Source organism: Marmota flaviventris, chromosome 4 (assembly GCF_047511675.1).
Source record: "Marmota flaviventris isolate mMarFla1 chromosome 4, mMarFla1.hap1, whole genome shotgun sequence".
NCBI lineage: Eukaryota > Metazoa > Chordata > Mammalia > Rodentia > Sciuridae > Marmota > Marmota flaviventris.
This window is the reverse complement of record NC_092501.1, coordinates 14,994,173-15,018,834: the sequence shown is the minus strand read 5'-3', so window position 1 is coordinate 15,018,834 and position 24,662 is coordinate 14,994,173. Positions and strand designations below refer to the sequence as shown.

Below are 24,662 nucleotides of genomic sequence, written 5' to 3'. Positions count from 1 at the left end.
GCAGTTCTCCTTAAAACTCAATGTAAACATGTATGTTTTTAAAATGGCACTTTAAAGTTTTAGGTAGATTTTGCTATTTAAATTACAGCAAGGTTTTGGAAGTGAAATCTCAAAGTGCAGTTTTATGAAATTCATTTGTAGCAGTAGGTTAAATGTTTTCAGGGTTCATGATTTCACAAACTGCAGTTTAAAATACATTTAAAATATTTACAAGAGGTGCTAATTAAAAGTTTGAAAAGTGTTTTAAGATGACAAAGATTTTATTGAACGGTGTCTTTAGTATAGACTTCTTTACGTGTGTTTTTGCACTTTGATTATGACAAAAGCAGCCAGCCTCTTTACCTGCTTGGCAAGAGAGAATTTGAACATGTAAACTAGCAGTCAACAGTGAAAAGAGCTGCATTCATTTTTTTCATCCTTTGATATGTAAAGAGGAGATTGCTTGATTCATATGCAGTTTAGGGATATTGGCCTTTGTGTGGGTGGATTTGTTCTATTTTTCTAAAAAGGATGTAAATTGTAGTCCTGAGAAGCTCATATAGTATCTATGTTTTATAGTAGGAGAACTTGTCAGCCTGTGACCCAGCAGCGTGCAACCTGACTAGCAGTTGTTGTCTCAGTTAGTAGGAGAGCTTACAGATCAAGTTAAAAGTAACCTATATAATATTGAGAGATGGTGTTTATAAACAAAATGTGTTATTGAGTATAAGGAGAATAGGTTTTTTAATGTTGATATGGTTATATGACAATAAACCTTGAACTAATCATTGAATACCCACAATTTCCTTGGAAGTTGTTATTTCCTACAATTCGTTGTACTCTGTTGGCAAATAGTTTTTCATTTCTCTGTGGAATACAAGCTATTAATTAGAGTAAATATAACTGGTGCAGCTATCTCTCTCTTGTATACTCTTAGGGGTAAAGAAGATGTATTTAATGTTATAGAGAAGAATCATATTTAGAAAAAAAGACTTGTTACTGGTAAAATGTACATGCTAAGCTATGAAAGGTTTACTCAAAGATAGTGATTTGTTTTTCCATTATTTGAATAGTAATACAGTGGGAAAGAATTTAACTAGAAGTTCTTACTTCACTAATCACCTTGAAAATCTTTTTATGAAACTGAAGGATAGCAGCCTTACAAACAGACATCAGAAATGATTGATCAATTTTGGTAAGCAGGTGTCAAAATTAATTGGTTGGTTCCATGGTAACTTAGGTATTTTCTACTGTAGAGTTTCACTAGGGAATAAAGTATCCTTCTTTACAATGGAAGATTGATGGTTGGGGGAAGAAATGCAGAAGCAAATATGGCATCACAAGTGATACTTCAGTTTCTATCATTGATTCCAGTCTCTGTTTCCCTTTGAAAAGACTAAAACATTCACGATTACAGGCTATTCCTCACAAGGTAAAACAAATGAGCATGATCTTCATTCAGTTAAGACTAAAGGTGTTATGACTGAGAATCAGAAAGGACAGTACCAATTTGAAATATAATGAAGGTTATGATAGACTTTAATTCAAATTACATTTGAGTAGTTTAGTATAGAATTAGCTCGCCTAGCAAGTGCGAGGCCCTGGGTTCGATCCTCAGTACCACATAGAAATGAATAAATAAAGTAATTGTGTCCAATTAAGAAATAAATAAAAAAAAGAATTAGCTAGAAAACATTTTGCTATAATCCATTTGAGTGAGCAACATTCTTTTTTTAGAATATAGTTTAGAATTATTTTTGTAAAATAGTTGAGATTCATATTTATATAAATTTCCATTTTGGTTCTTAGACATTTTCTTGCTAATGTGGGACTTATAATAATTCTAATTTCTTTAGGTAAACAAAATAACCTAATGTTCTAAGATTGGAAAACATCTCACTATATTGCGAATTATTTATGAATGTAAGTTTATTATATTTATTGAATGTTTTCCTAAAATTACCTGTTTTATCAATATATAAAATTTTAAAAAATGTCTTAGATTACTCAGACTTGGATACTGAATTTCACATGTTTATAATGAAACTATTTCTGGTGACAGCAAAATGAAGATATAATGTCAGAAATTAGGTTGTTGTAAACAAAGATAGACAGGATTAAATGTGTAAACATTTTTCTAAGATGTGTTTAAAAAACACAAGGAATTCTTTCTATTAATTGTAGGGAAACTCTCAGTAACTATAATAAAGTTAAACAGAATGTTCCTTGTCCACAGGTCTTTACTTCAAAGTAAGAGTCTAATAGATAATTTATATTGATGGATTCCTTTTACATTATACACACAATAGGAATAGAAAATAATTCAAATGGACTCTTTCTAGGATTACAAATTGATACAGTGGGATTTTGAAGAAAGGTGTTTCTGTGATTTGACACCTTTGACAGATAAGAGGCACCCCTCTTTTATTCCTTTTTGTTTTTAAAAGTTCCTTGAAAAGTGTTTCTTTCCTTTTGGCTTCAGGCATTTTATATGGTTTACTTCTTTGAGCCTCTTTTCCTGCCTGATCTTTGCTTGGATAAAAACTGATTAGCCTTCTAATATTAACTATTACTTCCTCTTTTTTTTTTAGAGAGAGAGAGAAAGAGAGAATTTTTTAATATTTATTTTTCAGTTTTCAGTGGACACAACATCTTTTATTTTTATGTAGTGCTGAGGATCAAACCCAGCGCCCTGCGTATGCCAGGCGAGCGCACTACCACTTGAGCCACATCCCCAGCCCAACTATTACTTCTTTTTTTTAAAAAATATTTTTATTAGTTATTGATGTCACTTTATTTATTTATTTGTTTTATATGTGGTGCTGAGAATTGAACCCAATGCCTCTCACATGCCAGGCAAATGCTCTATCACTGAGCCACAACCCCAGCCCCTTAACTATTACTTCTTAAGTACTACTTTCTTTAAAAAGGAGGCTTCTCTGACTCCTGAGATTAGGTTATACGTTGTTTATTTTTTAAAAATTTATTTAATTTTTGGGCTGGGGTTGTGGCTCAGTAGTAGAGTGCTTGCTTCACGTGTGTGAGGCACTGGGTTCAATTCTCAGCACCACATATGAAAATAAGTGAATAAAATAAAGGTCCATTAACAAATTTAAAAAAAACTATTAAAAATTTATTTAATTTTTAATTGTAGGTAGATACAATACCTTTATTTTTATTTATTTGTTTTTATGTGGTTCTGAGGATTGAAGCCAGTGCTTTATAGGTGCCAGGCATGTATTCTACCACTGACCTACAACCCCAGCCACACATTATTATATACTCTTAAAGCACAAATTTTCCTTCTTAGTACTTTGAAAATGAAGGACTTTAATTACAGGTGTAATATCTTTAAGTTATTTTGAAGAGTTACTAAAGTATAATGACATACAATAAACTGTACAGTTTAAAATGTACAATGTGAAATTTTTAAAGTTTATAATCTTAAGTTTTGTATTTTTTGTATATCTATATATCTATATATATCTGAAATTACCACCACAATAAAAATCATAAAAGATATCAGTCACATCAAAAGCTTTAAATACCTCGTTTTCCTTCTAATTGCTTGTTCCTGTCCCTGGATAACTATGCATCTATTGTCTCTTGATATATATTTGTTTGTATTTTCTAGAATTTTATATAAGTGGACTCCTACATTATGTACTTCATTTTGCTTAGCTTCTAGGTACAGTGTATTTATTTTGAGATTCATCAATGGTTATCAGTAGACTATTTCTTTTTATTTATGAATACTGTCCCAGTGTGTGGATACACCACAATTTGTTTGTCCCTTCACCTGCTGATGGGTGTTTGGATTGTTTCTAATTTTTGGCTTTTCCTTATAAAATTTCTCTGAACTTTCATTTACAAGTCTTGGAATGGACATGTATTTTCATTTCTCTTGGGGAAATACCTAAGAGTGGAATGGCTGGATCATATGGCACATATATATATATATATATATATATATATATATATATATATATATATATATTATATATTTTTAACTTTTAAAAGAAACTAGCAAACTGTTGTGGTTAGTCTTTTTAAACTTTAGCAATTGTAGTAGATGAGTGATACTTCATTGGGGTTTAATTTTCGTTTTCCAAAGAATAATGATGTTTAGTATTTCATTGTGTGTTTACTTGCTATCTGTAGATTTTCTTTAGTGACTTGTCTGTTCAAATCTTTTACACAATAATTTTTTTTCTTACTATTGATTTTTATGTGTTCTTTATACTTTCTGTATACTTTCTGGCTGCAGCAAAATAACCGGGGGGTGATGAACAACTTGTGTAGATTGATACAGCAGGAGTAGGAGCCATTTATTGTAGGACAGGAGCAGTATTTATACATTCCACACAGCTTATCTTAATTAGCATAAACTAGATACATCAATCAACCAATAAGAAATCTCCACACTTAATGGCTCACTGGCGTTACTTCACAAACCACTCCTTCTGGCATTTTGCCAGGCGCCATCCAGACTTGTTTACAGACTCTAACAGTATACTACTTTCTTATCATTTGGAGATACTTTCTGCCATTCTGGAGTTGTCTTTTCATTGTTCTAACAGTGTTGTTCAAAGAACATAAGTTTGAAGTTTCATTGGTTTTGGTGTTGGAGTTAATGCTGGCCCCATAGAGTGAGCTGGGACTTTCCTGATTATTTGCTGGAAAAGTTTGTGTGAATGTGGCATTATTTCTTCATTATGTGCTTGGTAGAATTTATACACACACACACCCACACACACACACACGTGTGTGTGTGTGTGTGTGGGTGTGTGTGTGTATATATATATATATATAATATATGGATTTATAAACTACTAATTCAATTTATTTATTTAATATGTATCAGGCAATATGACCTGGATTCTTTAACATTTATTGTCATGATATTGTCAGTTTTGGTAAATATTCCATGACATGTGGTGAGGGCTCTGCTATTGATAGTGTAGTGTTGTATAGTTTTAGTTAGCTCAAGTTAGTTGATAGTTCAAATCTTCTAAAACTTTTCTGATTTTCTGTCTGCTTTGTTGGTTGTTGAGAAAAGTGCATTGAAATCTTACATAATAATTTTGTATTTACCTATTTCTCCCTGCAGTTGTATCTGTTTTTGCTTCATGTATTTTGAAGCTCCATTAGGTACATAAAATTTTTGATTATGTTCTTTTGGTAAATTGATCCCTTTAACATCATGAAATGACCATTTTTGAAAACACTATCCTTTTTCCACTGATGTCTTTGCATCTTTGTTGAAAATTAATAGAATATTTTTACCTTCATATCTATTTTTGACTCTATTATGGTCCATTCATCCAAGTGTTTGTCTTTTTTTATGAATTCCCCACTGGCTTTATAACCGTATCTTTATAGTAAGTCTTGAAATTAGATAATGAGATTCCTCCAACTTTATTCTTAATTTTGAGAGTTCACTTGGTTATTCTAGCTCACTTGCTTTTCCATATAAATTTTAGAATTATTTTGTCAATTTCTAAAAAAAAAATCTTGTTGGGATTTTGGTTGAGACTGTGTTGCTGTAATAGGTCATTTTGGGAAGAATTGATAATCTAGATAATATTGAATTTTCTGGTTCATCAGTACAGAATATTTCTTCATTTATTTAGACTTTCATTCATTTTTTTTAACATCAATGTTTTGTAGTTTTCAGATACAAATCCTGGATGTATTTCATTAGATTTATATTGAAATAATTTTTTAATGTGTTTGTAATTGCTAGTATTTCTTTTGTTTTCAATTCCATTTGTTTGTTAACTTTGAAAGTATAGTAAGGGAATATTATAAACAACCTTATGCCCGTAAATTTGCAAACTTAGATGAAATGGACCAATTCTCTATATGACGCGAGTTATCAAAACTCACTCAAAATGAAATAAATAAGATAAATATTCCTACATCTATTAAAGGAATTAAATCCACTGTTGCAAACCTTCTCCCCAAAGAAAATTTCAAGCCCAGAGACATCACTGGTGAATTTTACCAAATATTCAAGAACTTTATACCAGTTCTACAGAAAACAGAATTAAGTTATTAAGTTGATAAGGCTAGAATTACCATGATAAGAAAACCAGAAACACAGCAAGAAGAGCAGTATCTCATGTAAACACAGAAGCAGTAGTCTTTTTGTGAGGCCCTATGTTCAATCTCCAGTGTCACAAAAAAATCTTCAGCAAAGTATTAATTCAAATCTAGCAAAACATAAAAAACATAGTATATTGTGACCAATCATTTGAAAAATTCTCTTTGCTGGTATTCTTTCTTTATTCCTAATATTGGTTAGTTTATGCTTAGTTTCTTCTTGTTTATTTTAGCAAGACATTTGTCAATATTATTGATATTTTTGGAGATTATGTTTGGTTTCATTGACTTCTGCTGTTTTCACTTTCATTTATGCTGTTTCATTGTATTTTAATTTGATTTTCTTATTCTAGTTTCTTAAAGTGAAAGCTTAGATCCTTAGATATATTTCTTTCTTTTTAATAAAATAGTTTTAACATTATGTGGGTTCTTTTAAACATTGCTTTAGCTGCCTCTCACATATTTTGTTTTCATTCAGTTCAATATGCTAATTTTCCTTGTGATACCTTCTTTGATTTATGGCTTATATATAATTATGTGGTTTAATTTACCAGAGATTTTTCCATTATGTCCAAAAATATTCCATGTGTGATTCCACTTCTTGCAAATCTGTTGTAACTTATTTTCTGGACAAAACATGGTATATTTTGGTGATACTGCATGGCAGTTGAAGTGAGCGTGTCTGCTGCTGAGCATCGTTCAGGTCTTTTGCTTTTCTGCCCATACTCTGTTTACTTGTTCTATTTATAACAGAGGAGTGTTGATGTTGCCAACCATAATTGTGAATATACCTGTTTGTGGCTGCATTTCTTTTGGTCTTACGTCTTGTATTTTGAAGCTTTTTGGTAGGTGTGTGTATAATTAGGTGGTTTGTGTTCTTGGTGAACAGACCTCCTCTTTGTAATTGATGATTCTTTGGTAATTGCTGAAGAACAGTGGCTGTGAATCCACTTAACCCACAGATGCAGACTGATAGACAATAGCTACAACGTTAAAGTGCTGAAAACTTTAGGTTATTGGTTTTAGAAACATTCATCCTATTTTGTCCTGCTAGCAATTTGAAGATGGGATTGTGAGTGATTTGAAGAAGGAATACAACATTTTGAATGGGTGCTTTATTAATAATACTAACAGAAGTTGTGATATTCTCTTCTTGTACTCTAGTAAAGTCATCTTGGGTCCCATCCCACTTTGGAGGTCACTCTATACAAATCATATCCTGACCACAGAATCATTGCCCAAGTTGGTTTAACAGTAGTACTTGGGTTGGCCATCACCATATACTAGCTAAAATCTCTCTGCAAACTGAAGGATTAACAGAGTGAAGAGAAAACACACAGATTGAGAGAAAATATTTTTAAGTCATATATCAGATAAAGGGCTCATATCCAAAATGATTAAAGAACTCAAACTATTTAATAATAAGAAAACATCCAGGTGTGGTGGTGCATGTCTATAATTCTAGTGACCTGGGAGGGTGAGACAGGAGGATTGCAAGTTTGAGACTAGCCTCAGAAAATTATGGTATATTTGGTGATACTGCATGTCAGATGAAGTGAGAGCATGGTATATCTTGGTGATACTGCATGGTAGTTGAAGTAAGCGTGAGTTTCAAAAGAAAAAATAAAAAAGGGCTGGGAACATGGCTCAGTGGTAAAGTGCCCCTGGGTTCAATCTCCAGTACCAAACCCCCCCCCCCCCCCCCAAACAGAACAGAACAAAACAAAACAAAACAAAAAACAACAAAAACAAACAAAATACTCCACTAAATAATAAAGAAAACAGGGGTTGGGGTTGTGGCTTAGTGGTAGAGCGCTTGCCTAGCACATGTGAGACCCTGGGTTTGATCCTCAGCACCACATAAAAATAAATAAATAAAATAAAGGTATTATGTCCGGCTACAACTAAAAAAAAAAAAAATGAAGAAAACAAATAACTGTATTAAAATAGGAAAAGAACTTGAATAAACATTTCTCAAAATAAGACATATAAAAAGCCAAAAAACAGATAAAAAGAAAAAGTTGTTCAAAAAGTTGTTCACCATTAATCATTAGGGAAATGCAAACTAAAACCACAATGAGATATTACCCCATACCTTTTAAAATGACTGTTGTCAAAAAAAAATGAAAGATAACAAGTGTTGGCCAGGTTGTGGAGAAAAGTATGCCCCTACACACTATTAGTGGGATTATAAATTAGTAAATTGGCCATTTTGGAAAATAATAGGGAGGTTCCACAAAGAATTGAAAATAAAATTATCATATGACCCAATAGTCCCATATTTGGGAATATATTCAAAGAGATTGAAATCAGTATTCTGAAGAGATGTCTTCACCTCCTGTTCATTACAGCAGTATTTCTAATAGCCAAGATTGGGAAGAACCTAAGTGACCATCAACAAATAAAAAAGTGGCATATATACACAGAAGAACTCTTACTGAGCCTTAAAAATGGATGAATGGAATTATGTTATTTGTTATACCATGGATGAATCTAAAGGATATTATAGAAAAGTAAAATAAGTCAGACACAGCAAGACAAATAACTCATAATCTCACTTAAATGGAATCTAAAAATTTGAATTCATGGAAGTAGGGAGCAGCTTGGTGGTAACCAGAAGCTGAGGGATTGGGTTGGGTAGGAAGGAGAAAAAGTTGTTCAAAAGGGGGAGGTTTCAGTTTGGAGGAGTAAGTCCTGGTGTTCTATTGCACAACACGGTGACTATAGTTAGTGTAGATTTCAAAATTGCTAAAGGACTGGATTTTAATTGTTCTCATCACATACAAATGATGAGTATGTGAGGTGATGGGTATTTTAATTAGTCTGATTTACTCAGTTCACAGTGTATACATGTATTGAAGCATTACTTTGTACAACAAATATGTACAACTATTATTTGCCAAAGGAGGTTAAGAAAAAAAAAAGAATCAATAAACCAGCAAATAGTATTTAAACTAGCAAACCTATTTTAAAAGGATGTCCATTTGAGGATGACTTACAATGGCGACCATGTATAAAGACTGTTCTGATTGAATTTGATTATTCCTTGATTGTGGCAATCTACCATACTTAGATTTGAATTGGCAAAGAGAAAAATCTCTTGGTGGTAGATGAAGGGAATGGTAGGCTCTTGGTAGGATTGTTAGTGCTAGGGATGAGAGGTGAAGGTAGGGAGAATGAATAGGGTGTGTAGTTTTCAGATTTTCCTGTTGTGTACATTCAGTGGGGAGGCATAACAGCTCCTTCCCTCTTACAGTGCAGAGAGAAGGGCTATTGTAGCTCCCAGAGTGTATGTTTCTTTGGGGGAAGGATTTTTTTTCAATTTGAACTAAGGGCAAGGTATTGGGAACATAGGACAGAACTGGGTAGTTGGAGGACGTAGGGTGATAGAAAATAGACTGTAGGGTCAGAAACATGGGCAGAGGATAAATTAGAAGCATCATGATTGCTTAGTACTGTGATGCTGGGGGACTTTTTTTTTTTTGTGGCAGTAGAGAGAGGAGGTGATTCCCTCATCTGTAGTTTGGGAGGTATATTCCCAGCTAGGATGGTGGTAGATTAAATTGTGGGTGATATTTGGAAAGTAGGGCTGCCTACTTTTAAATTTCCAGCTTTATTTCCTTATAAAAAGAGTTATATATTTCTTAACTATTTATTAAGGTGCTGTTTGAATATACTAAACTTTTATTCCTTCTTTTTAAAAGAAATTGAAATAAAAGTAGCTAGGAAGGTAGGTTCATGGAACAAATTAAAATTTTCTTTAAAATTAAGTCCCTGAGGCACAAAACTATTTATCACATAGGCTGAAAATATGTTTGTACTTTAAATTGAGACTTATAATTTGTAACATTAGATTCAGCTCTTGATTTTGGAAGGTTTCACAATTTAAATTACAACAGTATTTTGATTTTAAAGGTAATTTGTTACAACTCTTAAGTTAGAAACTGACAAGGATTTGTTGATGAGCCATAAAGAGCACATTTTTTTTAAAACAGGATTTGCTCTTTTGTTATCTTGCTTTTCTATTAGTATGGAAGTAATATATGACTTTGAGGTTGTAATAAGGAAATTTCTAAATTTTTCTTAATGTTCTCTATTTGTTAAGACATTACCTTCCTTGTTTCCTTTATTTTTTTTTTTGTCTTGTATTTCTGACAGTTCTTTAAGGCAGTTGATTTACAGTATTTGCCTACCCATGTCTATGTTTCCTCAGGGAGAGTTTTATTAATTTCTCCTTTGACCAAGCCATGCTTTATTATTTCTTTGCATGTTGTGTGTCTGTCTATCTATCTATTTTTTTTTGCCAGAAATGGGACATTTAATCTTTATAATATGATAGCTAGAAATCACAGTTCTTCCCCATCCCCAGGGTTTGTTTTTGTTGTTAATTTCTAAAATATTCCATAATGACTGTATTCTTTATTGAGTGTGATTTTTGAAGTCTCCACTCATTTAGCTAGTGGTTTGCTAGTATTTTGACAGATTTCTTTGATTGTCTAGAGCCAAGAAATAATGAAAACCTCCTGAGTCTTTGCAGATCAGCTCTGTGTTGTGGTATACTCTTGAGTGTGTAGCTAGGTTACTTACAACCCTGCCTTCAGAGCCCTTCAACAAAGATGGAGGTACTGGATTTAAGAAGTAAGTCTGAAGTGTATAGGAATGGTAAGGTGGTCTTAGAGGATATGAATATAGTGAGTGTAGCACAAACAACATCAGCTACTGCACTGAGTTGTGTCCATTTTGAACTATGTAAGATAATATCAAATTATGTTCTAAAGTAGTTGTACAGATTTATTCTTATTAGAGTTTTTTTTTCCCCACCTCCTTTCCAGTATTTGGTATCTTCATTATTTTCATTTCTAGCCATTCTGTTGTGTGCAAAGTATTATGTTACTATTATGATTTTATTTTGCATATCTTTGATTATTAGGGTACTGGTTTGGATTCATTTAGGAAATAATCATAATTTTAACAGGAAAAGTTTAATGTAAATGAGAATTAACAGAATGAATGGAGATAGGAGAAAATGGCTTGTAAGAACTGGAGAACTCTGAAGAAGGCGGAAATAATAGATACAAGGAACAGCCACTGCTGCTTTAATGGCCCAGATAGAAAACCCAAGAACCCCTCCTCCTCTCAGCCTGAGACCCACTCTTGCTGGGAAGGCATGGCTGTGATTTAATGAATGGGAGAAAAGTCGGTTCAGGGCTGCACTGGTGAGACTTGCTTATAGAACTTGCTATAAAGGCATTATTTAGAATGTTGAGGAAAACTGTTCATGGGGAGGTGTCTCACTGTGGGCATTTTGCTACAAAATTGCCTTAGAGGAAATGCCCTGGGAGACTGTTGTTAACTGGGTGTTGTTGACCAATGTGTACTATAGGAGTCTGGTGCTGGAGAAACCATAGGAGCTGCTTGAGCACACTGGAACCAGTAAGAAAGACCCTTTCCTCCTGCAGTCTCTCCTGGGCACTCTACTGACAAAGCATGCCAGCTTAAATTCTTGCCATCTGGCAAAGAAAAAGATATTTAAAGGGCCCAGATCTATTTTCGCAGAGTAGGCAAATAGGATGAATTTGGAGGTGAGAGGCAACAGATGGATAACTGGCACAGTGCACACTTTGATGATTCAGCTTCCATAAGCAACCTTCTGAACATATTTAAATTCCCCAACCACAACTAACAACACTATTTCTACTTAAGAAGTCACATTTCTTAAAAGTGAAAAAAGTTCTTACCTTTCCAGAAAATGAGGAAACATAGTCTCCAAGTCATTGTATTGATCATTGGTTATATTAATATTTTTCATTTTCAGTCATAGTCACAGTGACTATTCTATCCAAAGATTAAATTATAAAGTTAACTTCCAGTAACTTGTATCTAAAATAAAATAGTCAAGGAGAGAGAGAGAAAAAATATATATAATATAACAAGCAAATTGAAACCATGCAGTTCTATCATGGGCCTTGTTTCTATAACTGGTTACAATGCCATGATTTATATATATCTGCAGTTTTGTTCTTCTACCATCTGTTCCATTGGAATTTTACCCTGTGGAATGACCTGATCTTGCCCTAAGTATATCTGTTTTAGTGCATGCATTTCATAATATCAATAATTAGAGTATCTTGTGAGTTTGTTCCTATTGTTTATTACATCTTATTTTGTTGTCTTGTATTTTTCTTATGCCTAATTTAAGTAATTAAAGTAAATTGTCACATTCTCTCAGAAATATGGCAATTTGAAAGTTTTCTTAGGTTGTAAATATATCTTCTATTTTGAAAACAGCTGTCCTATTTCTTTGGCTTAATGATATTTTGAACTTTCTCATACTACTTTATTATGTCTTAAAGTTACTTTAAGGTAATTATTTTCATAATTTTTCCTTTCTAGGTTAACAGAACCTTCTGGATATTTAACTGATGGTCCAATTAACTATAAGTATAAAACTAAATGTACATGGCTAATTGAAGGCTAGTAAGTATACAATTTGAGTTGAATTAATTTTATTCTAAAAGATAAAAATGATTATTTAATGCCATTAAATGGTATAAAAAGTATTTTTATTAAAAAGTATAATTTTATATTTTATAGTTTAATTGCTTATTAACATTATTTTCATTATGCATTATTTTCATAATGTTATTGATGGGATTTACAATTTTTAGAAATCATATTTTATAAATTACAGTACCCCTTCACTTGTGATATTAGAATAGATATATGTGTGGGGCTGGGGATGTGGCTCAAGCAGTAATGGGCTCGCCTGGCATGCGCGGGTCACTGGGTTCGATCCTCAGCACCACATAAAAATAAAAAATAAAGATGTTGTGTCCACTGAAAACTGAAAAATAAATTATATATATATATATATATATAAAGAATAGATATATGTGTGTGTATAAATAATTTTTGAGTTACTATGGCATTAAATAGGCATTTTTGGTGCTTTTAAAGCATCTTGTTATGGAATTAAAAACTCCATAGAAAGTCTAAAAATATTCCATGGTGACTTATGCCATTGGTTTATATTATTCAGCATTTTATTTTTAAAGGTATTTAAAAAAGAACATTTTATAGAAGAAAGAATTAATATCCTAATTAGGACTTGAAATTGAATTTATCTATGTAAGCATTGTGAATAGATCACAAGTAAATTGATATGGATTTGTGATTTTTAAAAGTATGGTATTTGGAAAAGCATGTTTTTAAAAAAGATTTTTTATGTAATTTAGGGTTTTAAATTTTTCCTGTGTATCTGTTTTTTCCTGTGTTTCTGTTTGTTAATAGTATATTGCATGTAGCAGACAAAAGCTTCTGAAGGTAGTTTTGAAAGAGATTCCTCCCAAAATGTTCTGAATAGCTGGTGGAATCTCTACAGGAGGTATAAATTAGTTCCATCAGAACTTACTGGATTGGATCAGTTACAGTATGCTTATTTCAATAAAATACTGAGTAATCATTAAAAAATAGCATTGCATTGAGACCTTTCAATTATGATTTGGAGAACTTAGTGTCTCCACCTAAGGGTTCTATAGAAATGAGAATAATTATTTCTTTTTTTTTAATATTTGCCTTTTAGTTGTAGTTGGACAATACCTTTATTTATTTATTTATTTTTTATGTGGTGCTGAGGATTGAACCCAGGGGCTCCTCACTTGCTAGGCGAACTCTGTACCGCTGAGCCATAACCCCAGCCCAAGAATAGTTGCTTCTTGAGTGTTGAAATTTTTTAATGTGTGTCTCTTAAACTTTTTAAATTTGTTCTTTTTAGTTACACATAAAGCAGAATGTATTTTGACATAGATGGAATATAACTTCCCATTTTTGTGGTTGTACGTGATGTGGAGTAACACTGTGGTGTGTTTATATATGAACTTAGGAAAGTTATGTCCGATTCATTATGAACATTGAATTTTTAAAATCAATTTTATAGAAATACAGTTGGCTATGATGAAATGCACCCACTTTAGTAGGCAGTTCAGTAAGGTTTCAGTAATGTGTATAAGCTATGTAATCTCTACCTTAATCCAGACAGAGTCTGTTGACTAAATTTTTAGAAAATGGTGATTCTTGCATATGGCCTATTAACAGATTTTGAAAGTTAAGTCTCATTTTTACAAATTAGATATGACAGTTCATTAATCTTTTACTTTAGTGATTTGAGGATATAGAAAAATGATCTGTAAATAGGTTTTTAATAAAATATTCTATCTAAAATTTCTTGACTGTGTTTTGTGTATTATTTGTTAATTTAAAAATATTTTAATATTTTTCAGTCCAAATGCAGTGTTAAGATTAAGATTCAATCATTTTGCCACAGAATGTAGCTGGGATCATATGTATGTGTATGATGGAGATTCAATATATGCACCTTTAATAGCTGTTCTTAGGTGAGTAATTATGTAAATTTAATTGATGAATTTATAGTCTGTTTTAGGGAAGTGAGTATTATAATTTGTTAATTAAAAGTATATTGACCTATACTCAAAAATAAATTTAATGCACATATTGATGGCTAAATTTCAAAGATGATTATAATACTATTTTGTGTACTCTGTCAGCTTAAGTGTGTGCGTGTGTGTGTGTATATATGTGTGTGTATATATAAAATGTTAATATAGCCTGGATAAATAACTACTATATTGGCCTTAGATTTCTTTATAAATATTCTTTTTTTCTGTATAGTTTATTCTTTTAAAATGGTTTGAATATGTTTTTTGAACTATATATTTGGGTAGATCAGGGTGAGTTCTAGCTTGAGAAATAGATTTTTTTTAATAGTTGTCTATTTATTTAGTGAAATGCTGAAATTTTAAATTCTGAGGGAAAAGGTTAAGGTATGCATTGTGTGATGGCTTAGTAAAGGAGGTATTTCTATCAATTGTCACAATGTAGGGATCTTGGTTGCTTCAAACTTTCATTCTTAGTAGTCACATAGACTTAACTTATTAAGGTATTTTAAGTCTCAGTTTAAAAACATTTTCTATGTATGTCTATAGATGTTATAAAGTTTTATGAGTAGAAGAAAAATATATTAGGTATAGAAAAAAAAGACTGTTCTGAATAGTTTAAATGCCATTGACTTCTCACAAAGATCTCCCATTCTCACAAAGTATCCCCATTTCATAATTGAAGAATTAAGAATCAGAAATTGTTTACTTCTAATAGGTAATAGAGCCAGTTAGGATTTTTACTGTTTGTACTTCATTTTGCTAAGAATCAGAATCTAATTGGAATTGTGTTTGAAATGTACCAGTTGTGTAGGTACGATTACTCAATACACATTTACTAACCTGCTCAGTTCCAGAGACTTTCTTAAGCCTGGGTGGGGGTGGTGGGTATAGTATAGTACGGAGTAAGGCCCAGGTCATTGCAGTGAGTTTAAAAACCAGCCACCTGGAGTTGGGCCAAACTTCCTAGATTAAGGCCACTCACCTCTACAAGACTATTTTCACTTTCGACAATAGTTGTAAGCTTAGAGGTCCCCACCCTCACTTATAACCATCTCGCTATGAGTTTGGGGATGATAATGACTAGAATGACTCTTAGAATTCAGGAAACTGCCAAACTTCTGACTATAGATTTATTGTAAGGATAGAAATCAGAGCCAGCCAAATAAAGAGAGGCATTTGAAGAAAATGAGGTTGGGAATGATTACAGGTACAAAGCTTTGTGTTCTTGGGATATGTCACCCATCCAACTAGTCAATGTGTATTACCAATAAGGAAGTTCACCTGAGTTTTAGTTGTTCAGAGTTTTTATTGGGGTTTCATTATGTAGGCATGATTGATTGAATCTTTGGCTGTGAGTTTGAACTCCCTCTTCTCTTTAGAAGTTAGGCTGATGCCATATATGGCCCAACCCTTTACTCAGTGGCTTATCTTGTTGGTGCGGCTATCCCCCATCCTAAATTGTCTCTTAACTCTAGAGGCCCATCATAAGTCACCTCAATGGCAAAAACTTCCAGGGCCTACCATGAGTAGCAAAGAATTCCAAGGACTTAAAGGCTGCATTCCAAGAACTGAGAACAAAAACCAGCCAAATTCCTTAGTATGCACTAGTCATGCACAAAGGGGAGTGGGGGCATGAAACCAGATTTTTCACACATAATAGTGTGTGAAAAAGTGTATTTTAATCAGGTGATAAAAGAGGGCTATATAATTTCAGAAAAAGTAACCAGTCCTTCATGGTGAATTTTATGAGTAGAAACGTGGTAGACAAAGTATGGGGCCAGATAGGATATTCTAGGTAGAGAAAAACACGTAGAAAGATGTAGACACATTAAAGACTTTATATTTTAGAACAATAGTAAGTAGTTTTGAAAACTTGATCATAAAACATATGAAGGGATACGCAAGGACTCACATAAACCAGTAAATAGCAGTTGGCCATCTAGTTAGTATTCATTTAGTGCCAGACAATGTACAAATTATTTATAACAAACATAATACCTAAAGGATCACTATGTACAAGTTATTATCCTTTAGGTATTATCATTGCCATTTTACAAATGGAGAATTGAACCACAGAAAGGTTCTGTAAGTGGCCAAGTTGCCTATCTGATAAGTGATATAGAGTCAGAATATGAGTCCATGTTATGTGATTTTAGGCTTTAGTTCTTTAATCACTATATGTGTAGCTAAGATTGATATTACAGAATTTGAATTCTGTCGACAGTCTCTTTTAAAAAATCTTAGTTTCCTTGTAGGTGTGGAGCATTCCTGCTAGCTTTACTAGAATTTGCAACCAGTGGGAAAAGGTAAAGCTATACGATTACTTGTTGGAGTAGCAAGGTAGAACCAAGTGAAGGTTTTTATATGACTTAATCATATATACAATGATTATAGTAGATGTCATATAATTATAACCTAGTATTTGTAATAATAATTACTAAAGCATTAAATCAAGAGTTGATTACTTTTTAGTTTGTGTTTGAAAAATAAATTATTTGACTAATTTAATATGTGTAAAATATGATTCAAGGGAATTCAGTTTGTAATGGTGCCTAAACAAATTTAATTTGGTTTAAAGGAATTTGCTATTTTGATTTATGTAGTTTTTTAGCAGCTTATTCTCTTCCTCATTGCATGTTTTTACAAATTAAAGAGGGTAGTATGGTATAAGAAAGTGAAGATATGTAATTTTTCCCCATGAATAAATAGGTTAAAGATAAGTGCCAGTTACTTGAAATGCTACTTCTTATACATTTCTATTCCTCTACCCCCAGATTAGTTTTCTTATGTGTGCATATAGGCCTCAAAGAACAATATTTTGTTTTGAAATAGTTATATATTAATAATACAGTTTGCATAAATATACAGAATTTTAAAGAGCATAGAAAGCATGTATTTTAAAATTACCTGAAATGCCTAGATGAGTGTATTGGAAGTATACTAGAGAACTAGAATTTTATTTTATTTTTTGGTACTGGGGCTTGAACCTAGGGGTGCTTTACCAATGAACTTCGTCCTCAGCCCTTTTTAAATTTTGAGACAGGGCCTTGTGAAGTTGCTGAGGCTGGCTTTGAACTTGCCATCCTCCTTCTGGGATGGCAGGCACGTGTCTTTGCATCCAGTGTGAAATAGAATTTTATTGTAATCAGTTAATGTAGAGCATTTCTTCTAGCTTTACTGGACTTTGCAACCAATGGGATCACTTGGTAGAGTAGCAAGATAGCTCTGAATGAAAATATATATGATTTAAGTAGAAGACCACACTGGTATTGTGGCGGGATGGATAGCACAATCAAGGGAGAAATGGAACAAGCAGTCCTATAGTGATGAGAAAAAAGAGTGAGGTGGTATGAGAGTAATTGTGTATTGCAGCAGGAGTAGAGCTAACTGGGTAGAAATGGATAGGACTCATTTTTGATTTATTTACTTTAGAATTATTCGTTCTAATATAGCTGCTTAATGATTGTAATAAGAATGTTTTTGAGTTAATTTTTACTTAATTTAATAGTCATCTATATATAATGTATAGATAAAATATTTAATTTTGTTCTTTTTTTAGTGGTTTGATAGTTCCTGAAGTAAGGGGAAATGAAACTGTGCCTGAAGTTGTTACAACATCTGGCTATGCACTGTTACACTTCTTTAGTGATGCTGCATATAACCTAACTGGTTTCAACATTTTTTATTCGTAAGTTTTTTTTTTTTACAAAACTTATCTTTGTATTATGTGTTATGTGTCAGGAGCAGGTTAGTGTGTTACTCAAATTATATGTAGGATCCTTTCTTAAGTGATGAAATCGTAACAATGTACCACCAAATGCTATCTAAGCCCATGTTGGGATAATATCTAAGTCTGAGGATGTTATGGTGGCAAGTTAAGTTTGGTTGAATATTAATTACAAAATTTAAAATTGTTGGCAGATGCCTAAAATCCAGTGTAGCTTTATTGGTAGCAACAGATACATGAGCATACAGGGAGTGCAGAGCTGCCTTTCTGTATTTCTAATGTATTTTATTTGTAATTTGAAGAGGGGTGTGAAGCTAAGTTTTGGTAGTCCTTCTCTAGACCAGAGACTGTCCTAAATGACATAATATATTATGTCATTTAATTTCTTTTTAATCAGTTCTTTCAAGTTGGTATTTTTTTCCTATGACACATGTGAGAACACTGAATCAGCTTAGGAGATAAAAGTATGTGGGTATACTACTGTCTCCCTCTAAAAATCCGAAAAACAATACTTATGAGAATTTATTATGTGTCTGGTACTTAAATCTAGAAATCCCAAGGTGAAGTAAAGTAGCCAGCGATGCTTTCATTGGAATGGCCACAGAGAAATTCTACACCTTAATTTTCTTCTTTTCTTCATAAAGGTAGAAATTGATAACTAGGGTTTTTTTTATTAAGCCAGGAATAAAATATTCAAAATATCCCTGAACCATCTATTTATTAAAGTATTTCTTTATTATGTAATATATAAAAAAAGTATGCAATGGAGAATAAATAATAGAATATAATTAGTTTATAGTATAATATATATTATTATATAATATGTATATTATAAAATAAATAATAGAATATAATTAGTTTAAAAACTTTAAAATGAAATTTGGTAAACACCCTTTTTTTCTTTAGAGTGTATGGGTAGTAGCATGTGCTTTAACTGTTATATAACAAAGTTATGTCTTGGCTTCTTATAGACTTTCAGGTATTCATGGAATTTAATTTTTTTCTGTAAAATATTTATTAAAAATACTTAAGTATTTACAAAAAATTGTTCTTGGAACCATACAGATTCTGTAGATGTTGAGTGTGTGTGTAGTCCTTCGATGTTTGGAGTCTTGGTAGCAAAGTAAACTTACTGAACAGACTAAGACTAATTGCAAATAAATGCATGAGAGTTAAAGCTTACAGACTAATGGGCTGAAGCTACATTGTAAAACGGGCTGAAGCTACATTGTGAAACTGTATTAAATTAATAAGCAAATAAGACTTAATATAAAAACTAGAAAGTTTATAAAATATCAACCAAAAATTTTTTTTAATTATCTTGAATTTAAGTATATATGAATTATATTTTACAGAATCAATTCTTGTCCTAACAATTGCTCTGGCCATGGAAAGTGTACAACCAGTGTTTCCGTTCCCGGTCAAGTGTATTGTGAATGTGATAAGTACTGGAAGGGTGAAGCTTGTGACATTCCTTACTGTAAAGCCAACTGCGGCAGTCCAGATCATGGGTACTGTGACTTGACAGGAGAAAAACTGTGTGTCTGTAATGATAGTTGGCAAGGTAAGCCTGTGTGGTGTAATAGCTTCTGAAACATGTATTTAATTATACAAATTCTATTTTCATTTTATTGAAGTTTGCATACCCAAATCACATGTATTTGTTTTTATTTTTAGAATGTTCAGGTTAACAATTAACTTCTTAATAAAATTTGCATCCTCACAAATAGAAATGGTAAAGATTTTGTCTACTTGCTATTTTGAGGATTAAATGAAGTTATATATGAAACTTTTTAAGTTGTAGGGTGTGTGATCATCATGATCTAATGTAATTTTTGTTGAATCGCCAAAGAGTTGAAGACTTCACTATATTCAACATAGGGTACATTCAAATTTACTTTATAATGGGTAACTTAAGTATTGTGTTGCAAAAATAAATGGTTATCTCACAAGGTACTGCATTATATTACTCATTTCTTAGGGAAGACTGACCTCTTGTGGCTATTTTAAAAAGAACATGAGAATATTTCAAAAGGTATTTAAAAGATTTAAGTATTTGGCTGGCTATTATAAAAGAAAGATTCCTGGGAAATAATACTTAACAATTTTTATAAATATATATCATTAAGATTAATTTTAGACTATGCTGGGGAGTTTTTATTTACTTCAGCATCTGGGTATAAAGTCATAATTTTTTTTCATTGGGGAGTTAAACTAAGGAATAGGTTTAGTCATCTATGCACTTGCCCACCCAGAGCCTACCTTTTGCTAATTATATTTTTGTTCACATATTGAAAGGCTTCCTTGTGTCAATGTATTAATTTCTTCAATAGAGTTTGACTCACTAATTGCATAACTCATTGATTACAAAAGTATGATGGTGTGTTGTTATAACACCATGCAGCAATAGTAGCTTTAGTTTCTGTTAGACATTTCCAAGTAAAAACCAAAGAGAAGGTTCTCCTCATGTAGTTGTATTCATCATTCTTGAGATGACATTTTATAAAAAGTGTTACTGAGTATGCTGAGTATTTTCTTAGTGGAATTATTTAGGTTTTGTAAGTTATTTAGGCTTTGTATAAGTTATTCCTATCTTAAACCCATGTTATCACATTTTAGAATATTAGTTATGACAACTACAAAAGATTAAGTGATTTCTTATTAAATTGAATTTGAATATATAGTGTGATTATGATAGATTGTTACAAATTTATAAGAGTTCTTTGATTAAAGGGGTATATATTTTACTGGCTATTTTTAATCATTTCTGACTTTTCTCCTTCCTTTTTCTAGTGCCTGGAGATATTGTTTCTTTAAAAACTTCAATCTGAAACCCAGATTACTTCTTTTTCTATATGCAAAATAGTACATTGAGATCAATTTAAATTAAAGCCTGAGAAATAAATAGAAGAATAACTCATACACATAATGTTTGCAAACTGGTCTTCAGTTGCTAGTCTTGAAAGCAAAAGAATAATATGTTGTATGAAATTCTTTATGAACATCTCTATCCATTTTCTGTTCTTCTATTAGGCCATCTTTGAAATGCTTTATTTTCTGAGGGTTTTGTAATATGTACCTGGTTCAAAATATTACCTTTCATTTTCCCAGTTTTTGTTTATTGGCTTATTCACATTCTATTATTCTCACCAGTATAAATGACCTAAATCATATAATTTCCTGAATCTGATATTTCTATAAGCAAATAGAAATGGGGAAGCAAATACTCATAATACTGGCATGTTTACTTTAAAGAAAAGTTATAATATGAACAGCCTAAGAAATGTATATGTATGTGTGTTTGTGTACACACATTTGAAATAAGAATAATGTGACAGTAATTTATAAATTATAAAGTATTATGTAGAAGTCACACAAATTTTATATTTTTCTTATTTATATTCTTATTTATTAATTAAGGATTTGATCTTTGAAAGTGAATATTTTGAGGGTAGAGGGCCAGGTGGAATGCTGTTGTTAACACAATGTGCAGATAGTTTTCTTTGACAAAGTCTCAAACCCAGTCTTGATTCTGCATTTAAAAAAGTAGAATTAAAAGTTGGTGTAATTATGAACAAAATCATTAGAGGGAAAATGATGTTTTTATTTCCGATACATAGACTAAGGAGAAGTCAGTGAGGTAAAAAGGAAAGAAATATTTGCTTCTAGGACAAATAGGGAATAATCAAAGAACTAGACATTTTAAAGTGAGGGCTGCATAGGTAATCTTTATGAGATTCAAAAACTGGCAGTTTTATAGAATGTGTTATTTGGAACTAGATTCTCTGGGTTAGAATAACAGATTTTTGTTGCCTCCATTGTATTTTGTCCTCTGATATTGTTTGACTTTATTTACTCTTTTTGACTCTCTGTTCGTTTTAAAAATGTACGTTACCACCCAGAAACTGGGATCTTATTAAGAGAACACAGAGGACAAGCCTTATGTTTGTCCTGCCTGGGTTTTGTGTTTCCTTGTTTTCTGTACAATATCTCTACTACTTCTGCTCAGCCATCACTCTTTCCCCCAGCCTTAACTTTTTCATTGAATTCTTTCTTAATCATCTGCTCTCATATTTTTATTGTTTGATACATTTTACCAAATTACATAGGAGTTTAAAGATAGGTGACACAAGTAAAGCCAAGTGTCACCCTTCTCCTATAAAAATACTTAAAACAAACCCAAACAGACAAGAAATATTGTAATTGTAAAGAATGTAAAAAATACTAAGTGTAGCATTTTGAAAAGCACACCAGTTTATGTTGTGTAATGTTTAAATTTGTCATAATTTATTTTTCTCAAAGATAATGATATTTACATGTGTAATATATTGATAAAAGAAGAGACACCTGTATGACATTGTCTACTTCTATGGCTTTTTAAATAGACTTCATTTAAAAAAAAATTTTGTAGTTGTAGATGGACAGCATGCCATTATTATATTTGTTTATTTTTATGTGGTGCTGAGGATTGAACCCAGTGCCTCACAAAAGGGAGGCAAGTGCTCTGACACTGAGCTACAGCCCCAGCCCTAAATAGACTTCATTTTTGATAGCAGTTTTAGGTTCATAGAAAAGTTGAGCAGAAGGTGCAGAAATCTCTGTCCCACACATGCAGAGCTCCCTCATTGTCAATATCTCCTACTAGAGCTGTACAGATGTTAGAATTGATAAATCTACACTAAAAAAAATCACTGTCATCCAAAGTCCTAGTTTATATTAGGGTTCATTTTTGGTGTTGAACATTCTGTGTTTAGATAAATGTAGTGTGACATGAATCCATTTTTAAATCCCTTGTGCTTGCTTTGTCATCATTCCCTCCTCAGTCCATGGCAACCACTAATCTTTTTTCCTGTCTCGCCAGTTTCCCCTTTCCTAGATGTCATATAAAGTAATGTGTTGTGTAATAATGGGAATGCATTGTGAGAAAAGATATGTTAGGCAGTTTTGAGTGAACATCCTAATAGTGTACTTGTATGGTGTCACTAGGTGATATAAACATAGTTGTATATGTCGTTTGTTGTTGACTGAAACATGGTTACTATGGGGCATGTGACTTAAATTGGAATCATTTAATATGTAACTTTTTCTGTCTAACGTCTTTCACATAGTAATATGTATTTAAGTTTCCAGAATGTGTTTTTATGGCTTAATAGCTAATTTCTTTTTAGCACTGAATAATATCCCATTATATGGATATATCACAGTTTATCCATTCACCTACTGAATGAAGGACATTGTGGTTTCTCTGACATTTTTCACTTAATAAAATTTATTTAAATCTTAGTTAAGTCACATAAGGGAAAAAGTCAACTTTGGAAAGAATTGATCTCTTAAGATGACTTTGAAACATGGAAATAGATGAGAAATTTTTAAAAAGATATCAAAATAAAAAATACAACAAATTGAATTTATGTTCATATGAAGAGAGTATAATAGTACAGTGATTTTCAAAGTGGACTCCAAAATGTGATGTTTCCCCCACCAACTCCTTTAATCATGGTGGCTTCAGGTTTCTCTCTCATGTGTGTTTCTGAATCCCTGGGAGTCTTTGGTTGAAAACAACAGAAGTAGTTCTTGCTTATTAAATTAGAAAAGTCAGCTACTGGAGAGAGAGTACCATTTTCCAATATTCATCCTGCTCTCCCCCACCTTTTTTTTTTTGGTCTGGTAATGGAACCCACACACACTTAACCACTGAGCCACATGCCCAACACTTCTTATTTTATTTTGAAATGGAATCTCACTGAGTTGCTTAGGGCCTCACTAATTTGATGAGGCTGGCTTTGAATTTCTGATCCTCCTGTCTCAGACTACTGGGCTGTTGGGGTTATAGGCATGTGCTACTGTATGAGGCCTTTGTTTCTTTTGGAAATAGGATCCACTGACTTTTAGTTTATCCCTTGGCCTTAAAGCCTCATGACACAGTTCTCATCCTACCTTGCAGCTAGTGTGGCTTTGTTTTCAAGGCTGTGGGTGGGAATGCTGTATACAACTATTAGGTTGTCCAGTTCTTTTTTTTTGACTGGTAAATGGCAACTACTGTAGTAACCAGTGACACTAGTCTATTCACCTCTAGAATGTGTCAAGAGAGGGTCATGAATTTTTAACTTATTTTAGCAATTTATTTTGGCTCTTTTAGCCTATTTCCTAACAAAAGGATATTGAAGCCTAGTACAGTGACACACACCTGTCATTTGAGTTATAGGGAGTCTGAGACAGAAGAATTACGATTTCCAGGCCAGGTTGGGCAGTTTAGTGAGACCCTTCTCAAAATAAAATTTAGAAAAAGGGCTGGAGATGTAGCTCATTGATAAAGCTACACTGGGTCCAATCCCTAGTTTCGGCAGGGGTGGGGGTTGCGGGGGAGAAAAAAAGAAAAGGATACTGGACAACTC

At 32.4% G+C, this 24,662-nt stretch overlaps 1 protein-coding gene across 1 annotated transcript in view; it reads left to right on the top strand.

Annotated features, from left to right (window-relative positions):
- The window catches only part of Atrnl1 (attractin like 1), a 716,444-nt gene that overhangs the window by 1,557 nt on the left and 690,225 nt on the right, over positions 1-24,662 (top strand). Inside the window, exons 2-5 of the mRNA XM_027930106.2 lie at positions 12,478-12,561; positions 14,364-14,477; positions 18,100-18,228; positions 19,623-19,831. Coding sequence (XP_027785907.2) covers positions 12,478-12,561; positions 14,364-14,477; positions 18,100-18,228; positions 19,623-19,831 — 536 coding nt within the window. The remainder of the gene's footprint in view (positions 1-12,477; positions 12,562-14,363; positions 14,478-18,099; positions 18,229-19,622; positions 19,832-24,662) is intronic.